General features: G+C 54.0%; 1 protein-coding gene across 1 annotated transcript; it reads left to right on the forward strand.

The window, feature by feature from the left end:
• The first annotated feature begins 470 nt into the window (after nucleotides 1-470).
• MRGPRG (MAS related GPR family member G) lies at nucleotides 471-2,032 on the forward strand. The gene is given in 2 exon segments (XM_006220390.4): nucleotides 471-1,044; nucleotides 1,047-2,032. Coding segments are annotated over 2 exon segments (891 nt in total). The 3' UTR covers nucleotides 1,364-2,032.
• Nucleotides 2,033-8,366: the final 6,334 nt, after the last annotated feature.

Consider the following 8,366-nt stretch of genomic DNA (forward strand, 5'->3'; position numbering starts at 1 on the left):
GTGCGTGGGGCCATCGAGGACCCTGCCCAGCGGAGCCTCTGTGGGGGCGCCCAGCAGGAGTGCGGTCCAGGCCCTCCAGGGCGGGAGGCCACGTGTGGGTCCCTGATGGAGGAGGGAGGAGGCCCCGCACACGCGTCCGTCCACGCAAGCGCCCACCTTGCCTGAGAGACCCGACCTCTTCGACATCACACCCTGGTGCCTGGCCTTGTCTGTCTCTGCAGTCACCCTCACCTCCCAGCCCCGGGCGGGCCGCCCACCTGGCCCGCATCATCATCACATCTTAGCGAATCCTCCTTTTATGAGGAGGTCCTGAGGCCCGAAGGGCTGGACCTGGGCCAGGAAGGGGCCCGAGCTGGAGGCGCGTCTACCTGGCTGCACCAGCACGGCAGCACCTTCCCGCGCGGGGACGCCGGCAGCAACATCTGTCCCCTCCTTCCAGGGTCCCTCCGGCTGCCCGCGAGCCAGCCAGCATGTTGGGGCTCTGGAGGACCTTCAACAGTGTGGTTTCCTGCATCACCCTTGCCGTCAGCCTCGGGGGGCTGGTGGGGAACAGGCTGGTCCTCTGGCACCTCAGCTTCCACATCAAGAAGGGCCCCTTCTCTGTCTATGTCCTCCACCTGACCACCACCGACTTCCTGTTCCTCGGCTGCCAGGTGGCCGTCTGGGCCGCGCAGGCCTCCCTGGGCGGCCAGGGCGGCCTCTACCTCACCCTCCCCTTCGTGGCCTTCTTCGTGGGGCTCTGGCTGTTGGTGGCCTTCAGCGCCAAGCGCTGCCTCTCTGACATCTTCCCCACCTGCTACCAGGGCTGCCGCCCCAGACACACAGCGGGCATCCTCTGTGGCCTGATCTGGACCCTCACCCCGCTGACTGTGCTGCTGCCCGCCAACGCCTGCGGCCAGCTGCCGGGCGGCACGCGCCTGCGGACCTGCCCGTGGTTCCACACAGCCAGTGTCACGTGGCTGCTGACCCTAGCCTGCGGGGCCTCCGTGGCCGGGCTGGTCCTCTTCATCTGGGTGGCCTGCTGCTCCCAGCGGCAGCGCCCCCGTTCTACGGTGTCGTCCTGAGCTCCATGCTCCAGTTCTTCTGCGGCCTCTCCTACATCTTGTACTGGATCCTGAGCAGCAGCCTGGACCTCCTGCTGTCCTGGGTCCCCATGCAGTCCTTTTTACGCCGACTGTACTCGCTCTCCCCGCTGCCCACGCTCCTGGCCTGCATCCACTGCAGCTCCAAGCCACTCATCTACTTCACGACAGGCCGGCAGCCAGGCAAGCGAGAGCCACTGCGGGTGGTTCTCCAGCGGTCCCTGGGGGAGGGGGCCCCGCTGGGGGCCGGGGAAGTGTCTCTGCCCATGGGCCGCATGTAGAGGCCTCCCGGGCCCTCCCCGACCCCTCACCAGACCCTCCAGGACAATGTCGTCCCTGCCCCAGCCCTGGCTCAGTTGCCCTGGGGATCCAAGGGCTGGGGACAGAGTGAGAGCTGTGGTCCTGGTCCCTCCATGCCCAGCCCGCGGGGTCCGGGGAAGCCTGAGGATGAGACCAGATACACAGCAGGCAAACCGGGAGACCCCAGGACAGGCACCTGCGGGCAGAGCCCTCATCCCCAGCTCCTGCCTCCTCTCCTGCCACCAACTGGGGGCCGGGGTGGAGGGGAGGCAGCCCCCGAAGTCCCCGTGGGGGATTGGGTGGATCAGAACCCAGGCGCTGGCTGGGCCATGGGCTGTCCTCACTGGGGCCGCGCTGAGCCTCTTCCTACAGGCTTCTCCCCCTGCCCCAGCTGCCCAGTGACCCCACCCAGGGCCTGCCCAGCAGTCTCTCCACAGACCACCAGATGGCGCTGCTTCCTCACCAAATGCACCAAAAGTGAACCAGCAGAAGAGGGTTCACAGGCTCAGCCCTTCCAGCCCCGCCGCCCACACTAGGGCTCCTGGATACCTGCGGCCTGGAGGGCGTTCTTGCCTCTCCATTCCATCTTCAACTTCCCCTCCTCCCAGAATCCTTCTCCACCCGTCGCCCCCACACCCTGCTGACCCTGCCAGGCCAGTGTTTGCCCTCCCTTGGGGCTTTCCTTGTGAGGGAGGAAGGGAGGGAGGAGGGTGGGGAGGGAGGGGACAGAGGTAACTGAAGCCATTCCTTTTAGTTTTCAAAGCACAAATCATTTTATATGTTTCTGATGATTAAAAAAGAAACGGTTCATAGCCATCGTCAAGACTTTCAAGCCCTACAGAAAATATTTAAGAGATAAATCACCAAAACTCTTTGGACTCAAAGAAAGACATTTTGGGGGTAGAACCCTCCGATCATGTTTACTTTTTAATAGAGGCCCGCAGAAATTTCCATTTTTACCAGAATGAAGAGATTCTATACATGCTACATGAACCCTGCTACAATAAAGCATTTGACAACTACGGGAGAATTGGTTTTAAAAGCTGTCTTTCGTCGGGGAAGGTAGAGCTCAGTGGTAGAGCGCATGCTTAGCGTGCAGGAGGTCCTGGGTTCAATCCCCAGAGCCTCTATTAAAATAAATAAATAAATACAGAAACCTCATTACCTTTCCCCCAAAACAAACAAAAAAACTTACAAAAAAAAAACCAACCAAAAGTTTTTTTTTAAGTTGTCTTTTTTTTCACTAGAGAGAACGTATGTGTTATTCATTCTGGGAACGTTGGGGACAATTAAGAAATGGAAAGAAGAAAGTCTTACCTGTAGCCACCCCTGCCAACCCTGCAGGTTGTCTGTCCCTGCCTGGGAAGGGCAAGGTTCTGACCACACCAGCTTACCCAGCCTGGTCTCCCAGACTGTGCCCTTAAGACAGGATGATTCCAACTGAGAGAGGCCAGGGTTCCAGCCATCTAAGAGCTGTCCAGCAGGCTTAGGGAGGAGGGTCAGGGACCCCCGCCTTAGCTTTGAGGGGAGGGGTGGGGAAGAGCCATCTATCCTTGGGACCACTTCATGATGGACTCCAAGGAGGAGTGCGGCTTCCCTCCTGGAAGGGCTGGAAATGGGAAGACGGCCGGGGGAGGGAGGCAGCCTCAGAGACCCTTCCAGCATCAGCCTCACCTTCCCAGGCCCAGGAAATAGTTGTGGGGCCCCCTGAGGGGGCCCATCCATCTGTGTCAAGGCGGGGACCGGCGGACAGCCAGGCAGCTGGCAGTGTCTGGGCACGTGATAAACAGCCCCGTCTAGACAGATGGGCCGTGCAGGATCTCTGGCCCCAGAACCCGCTGCTGGGGTGTAGTGTACAGACGCCAGCCTGGGCCCAAAAGAGCCAATGTGTCCCCAGCCCTGGAGAAGTGCATCGCCACCTGGGGGGACCAGGCTTTCACACGGCTGGGCTCCCATCCTGCTGGCGCCTCTCCAGCTGGGTGACCTCCTGCGTGTCACCTGACAGCAGGAAGCTGGTCTGGAAAAAAAAAATTTCGAGGCTGAGCAAATCGCCTTCCTGGGACTGGGGAGGGGCAAGGCTGGCAGGCAGGCTGGCAGAGGGCAGGCGGTGCTGAGGCTGTTCCGACCTTCAGAGCCAGCGCATCACCTCTCCTGTCTCCATCTCCATCTCCGGGCCGAGCTCCAGACGTGCCTAGCCCGCCCTGAACTTGCACACCCACCGTGCTGTCTGCTCACGTCCCCACTGTTGGCATGTCCTGCTCAGCCATCGGGGTCCATCCTCAAGTCTGTCTGTCCTGTGACACCGGCAGCTTCCTGGCAGTGGATGCCGTGTTCCTCTGACGCACACCTGCCCTGGTCCAAGGCGACCCCCTTGCCCAGAGCATCCTCCCCACCCACTGCAGGCTGCATTTCCTGCAGTCATATTTGCACCCCTGTGATTGTCCTTGTGGGAGGGTCTCCCTGGGCAAGGAGGAAGGGCCCGACAAGTATTTGCGGACTGCACGGCCTGGAGACGGTGCTGGATGAATGCACGATTGCAGGAATGGTGTGTTCAAGAGAATCAACCGTGCGGCAGAAAAGGAGCGCCACAGAATGGAATCAGACCAGGCTGGTCCTGGGTTCTGGAACCTTCCCGGCCAGCCAAGACCTGACCACTGACTGGATGGAGGCCTGAGCAGGAAGTCAGAGAAGGGGCACCCGCTGCCCATGGCAGAATCCAGTCCATCACCTGCCCTGGGCCACGCTCTCCCCTTCAGCCAGCAAACCCTGATAGAACCGGCTCCGAACAGCTCCGGCTGGGCCCTGGGCCGGAGGTGAGAGCGGGGCGTGCCAGGGTGTGGCCCCCGCCCCCAGAGGGCTGGGCGTCGGGAGAGGGGACCGAGCCCTCAGCGCCAAGCGAAGGCGGCCTGTGCAGAGAGGCGCCGTTGTCCCAGTTTGCCCCTGACAGTGGTTAGAGGGCCCGCACACGTCCCATTGTGGACGGCGCTCGCCTTAGGGAAGCAGGGACGAAGGTCACACCTCCCCACCCAGACAGCAGAGGGAGCTTCCCGGAGGAGGGGGTGTCTGCGCTGAATCCTACAAAGCCGCGTGGGGTAAGGAAAGGACTCCACCAGCGGGGGACCGACTGAAAGGTCCCAAACACGGGCACCTGCTGAGGAGAAGAGAAAGACGGGTCGCCCAGAGGAGGCCGTGGCAGCTGGGCCCGGGGTGGGAGCAGGTGTGCAGCGGGCACAGGGCCGAGGACACCCCGGGGGACACTGGGCATGAGACACACGTGCCGCCTGCCTCCCGGGCCTGACCCTCCTGCCGGTCGCCTCGCACCGAATGTTGGTGGCGCCCGGCAGTGCTCAGGGCTTGGCTGGGTTTTGCTGTCTTCAGAGTTTTTCTCCATATAGATGACGAGTCATTGTGGCAACGTTTGTTGGAAAGGCGGCCCTTTTCCATCAGTCACACGGGTGCCTCTGCTGTAAACCGATCGGTCGTGTGTGGCAGGTTTGGTTCTGGACTCTGATCCGTGCTGGTCTGTTTGTCTGTCTCTGCACCAGCACCACGTTGCCCGCTCACCGCGCCAGTAAAGCCAGTCATGCAATCAGGTGCTGGAAGGCCTCCAAGTCCGCATTTCCACGTTGCATTTCTGTCTACATTTTAGAACCAGCTTGACAATTTCTTCAGTCCTCCTGGAGATTTGATCGGGATTGCACTGAGCCCCTTCAGTTATTCTAGAAAAATTCTTGGGGAACCGACATCTTATCAACATGAAGTTTTCAGTTAATGGGTCTTTGACTTCTGTCAGCTACTTTTGTAGTTTTCAGTGTAGGTACGGAGTTCGTATTTTGTAAAATTTATACCTAGGTATCTGATGCTACGTAAAATTGTCTTTTAATTTCGTTTTCCAGTTGCTTGCTGATAGGTTAGTGGTTTTTTATACTGATCTTGACTCTTCATGTGCTCTGACACCTACCCTGCCAACTTGCTAAGCTCCCCAAGGAGCTCTGACAGGCTTCTGCATCCCACTTCAGGCTGTCTGCGTGCAGGAGTACGTCATTTGCAAACAGGGGCAGTTTCATCACTCCCTTTCTGGTCTTTATGCCTTTTCCTTCTTTTCGTTCTCTGTTTCCTCTTCTTTCCTCGTCGCACCGGCTGGGACTTCCCATACGATGTCGAACAGAAATGGTGAAAACGGACACCCTCGCCTCACTCCCAGCCCTCCGGGGAGCGTGCTCAATACTAGATGTGGTGTTGGCTGGAGCCTTTTTCTATATGCCCTTTATCACACGGATGTAACTTCCAGCTGCTCCTGGAGAGTTGATGAGAGTTTGGCGTCTTTTTTTAAGCCCTGCGTGGGTAGTGAGTTGTATCAGGTGCTTTTCTTCACTTGTTAAGATGCCCACACGGCGTTCCTCCTTCAGCCTGGCTGCTGTGAACCGCGCTGATTTACTTCCCGACGCCGACCTTGCAGCCCTCGGATAAACCCCCCTTGGCCGTGGCGTTACTACCCCTCCTGGAGTTGGTGGACTTGATTTGCTAGTCTCTCGATACAAGCACGTGCATTTCCATTTGTGGGACATGCTGGTCTCTGGCTTATTTTCCCGTAACATCCTTGTCGGTTCGCCACGTCAGCTCCTCCCTGCTGCTCTGTGGAGATTTGGGAAACACCAGCGCCACTTCACCAGAGAAGCCAGCTGGGTCTGGAGTCTTTGCGAAAGGAGTGTAAACACAGTTGCAGTTTCTTTAACAGCTATAAGGCTGCTCAGAGTGTCTTTATCTTCTTGCATCCGTTTTAGAAAGGCTTGTTTTTCAGGGGTTTTTTCCCATTTCACCATGTGAAGTTAGCATAAATGGAATGAGCCAACCTGGAAGTGGACTCTCCACCCCAGCCAAGGCTTGAGACCACAGCCCTGCTCAACATCTTGATTACAACCACGTGGCCGACCCTGAGTCAGAACCACCCAAGTCACGCCCAAATTCTTGATTTACAGAATCTGTGAGATACTAAAGGTTCATTGTTTTAAGCTGCTGAATTTTAGCATAATCAGTTACAAAGCAATAGATTACTAATACGATCATGAAATGTTCCTCTTTATCTCTGGTGGTATTCCATGCTTTGAGGTCTGCTTTATTTCAAATTAATAGCTAGCTGCCCTGGCTATCTTGTGATTATTGTTTACACAGCATAGTTTTTTTTTCATTTTTTTCTCTTAATCTACCTGCATCTTTATATTCAAAATGTGCCTCTTCAATGATGCAACTGCAGATTTTGAAGACGGAGGAAGATACCATGAGCCAAGGATGAAAGTGACCTCTAGACAGTGAGAAGGGCGAAAAACAGACCAAAACCAGAAACAGAGGGATTCTCCTCGGGTCTCCCAGGAGGAAAACAGCCATCGAGCATCTCTATTTCAGCCTGTGTGTTTCAGACTTCTAACCAACCGAAATGCAAAATAATAAATTTGTGTTGTTTTAAGCCAATAATAATAATAATAATAATAATAATAATAATAATAATGTGTCTCTTGTAAACAACATATTATTGGGTAGCATTTTTTAATCCAGTGTGAAAAATCTCTGCTTTTTAATTAGAGCTTTAGACCACTTACATTTATTACAATTATTACACTCAAATATGGTTGAGTGTCAGTTTACTATTTTGTCATTTCTTTTCTGTTTATCACTTACATTCTTTGTCACATTGTGGTTTTTCTCTTGCCTTCTTTTGGATTAATCAAATAATCGTTAGTGCTCCATTTTATCTTCTCTACTGGAGTTTTAGCTACAGCTCTTTGCTTTATACTCTGGCAGGTTCCTACAGAGATCATTACTAACCCCCTTTAACTTACCACAATTTTTACGTACAGAGTAAGAACCCTGTAACAGTGGAAGTTCCTTTACCCTCCTCCAGATCTTTGCATTGTTGTAACATATTTAATTTCTACATGTTTTATAAACCCTAATATACATTGTAATTACTCTTACTTTAAATGACTGATAGACTTTTATAGAAATTAAGAAAATCTCCATTTATAGTTACCCACCCGTGTGTCATTTCCCATCTCCTTCATTTCTACTTTCAGACTTGAATCACTCCTCTCCAGCATGAAAAACTTTCTTTAGTATTTTGGGTCTGAGGACCACAACTTCTCTCAGCTTTTGTCTGTCTGAAAATGTCTCTCCCTTCCCGTTGTCCTCAAAGATACTTTCACTAAATATAAAATTCCAGACTGACAGAATTTTTTTATTCCTTTCTCCATTTTAAAGATACCATTCAATGGTGCTCAGCTCCTGCAACGTTAGATGGTAAGTCAGGCTACCCTTACCCAGGCAGTCGGATATGCTTATGCACTCCCTCCACGTAGTATGTCTGGGTGCTGTTGAAACGTGTGCCCCTGCATTTTAGCAGACTGACCGTGAAGTGCTGAGATGGGGCTGTTCTAACATTTATTCTATTTGGGATTCACTGAGCTTCCCCAGTCTATGGGTTCATATCTGTCCGCAGTTTTGTTGGTATTTCACCATTTATCTCTGTAAACAGTTATTCTGCTCTTTTCTCTCCCTCCTCTCCTCCTGAGACCCCAGTTACACATATTTCAGATCATCTGATGGGGTGCCATGCTCGATGATGACGATGTCGGCGGTGGTAGTGGTGGTGGTGATGATGGTGGCGGTGGTGATGATGGTGGTGATGGCGGTGGTGGTGGTGATGGCGGCGGTGGTGGCGGTGATGGCGGTGGTGATGGCGGTAGTGATGGTGATGATGCTGTCACCATGACCCCTCTCTGTGCTTCAGACTGGGTAATTTCTACTGGCCTGTCTTCAGATTCATTGATCCTTTCTTCTACTGTGTCTGTTTGGCTGCTCAGCCCATCCATTGAAATGTTCATTTCTGCTACTGTGATTTTCAGTACTTAAACTTCTATTTGAATTTTTTTGCAGTTTCCATTTCTTTGCTGACACTTACCATCTGTTTACCAATCCTGTCCCTCTTTT

The sequence above is a fragment of the Vicugna pacos genome, chromosome 10 (genome assembly GCF_048564905.1).
Source record: "Vicugna pacos chromosome 10, VicPac4, whole genome shotgun sequence".
Taxonomy (NCBI): Eukaryota; Metazoa; Chordata; class Mammalia; order Artiodactyla; family Camelidae; genus Vicugna; species Vicugna pacos.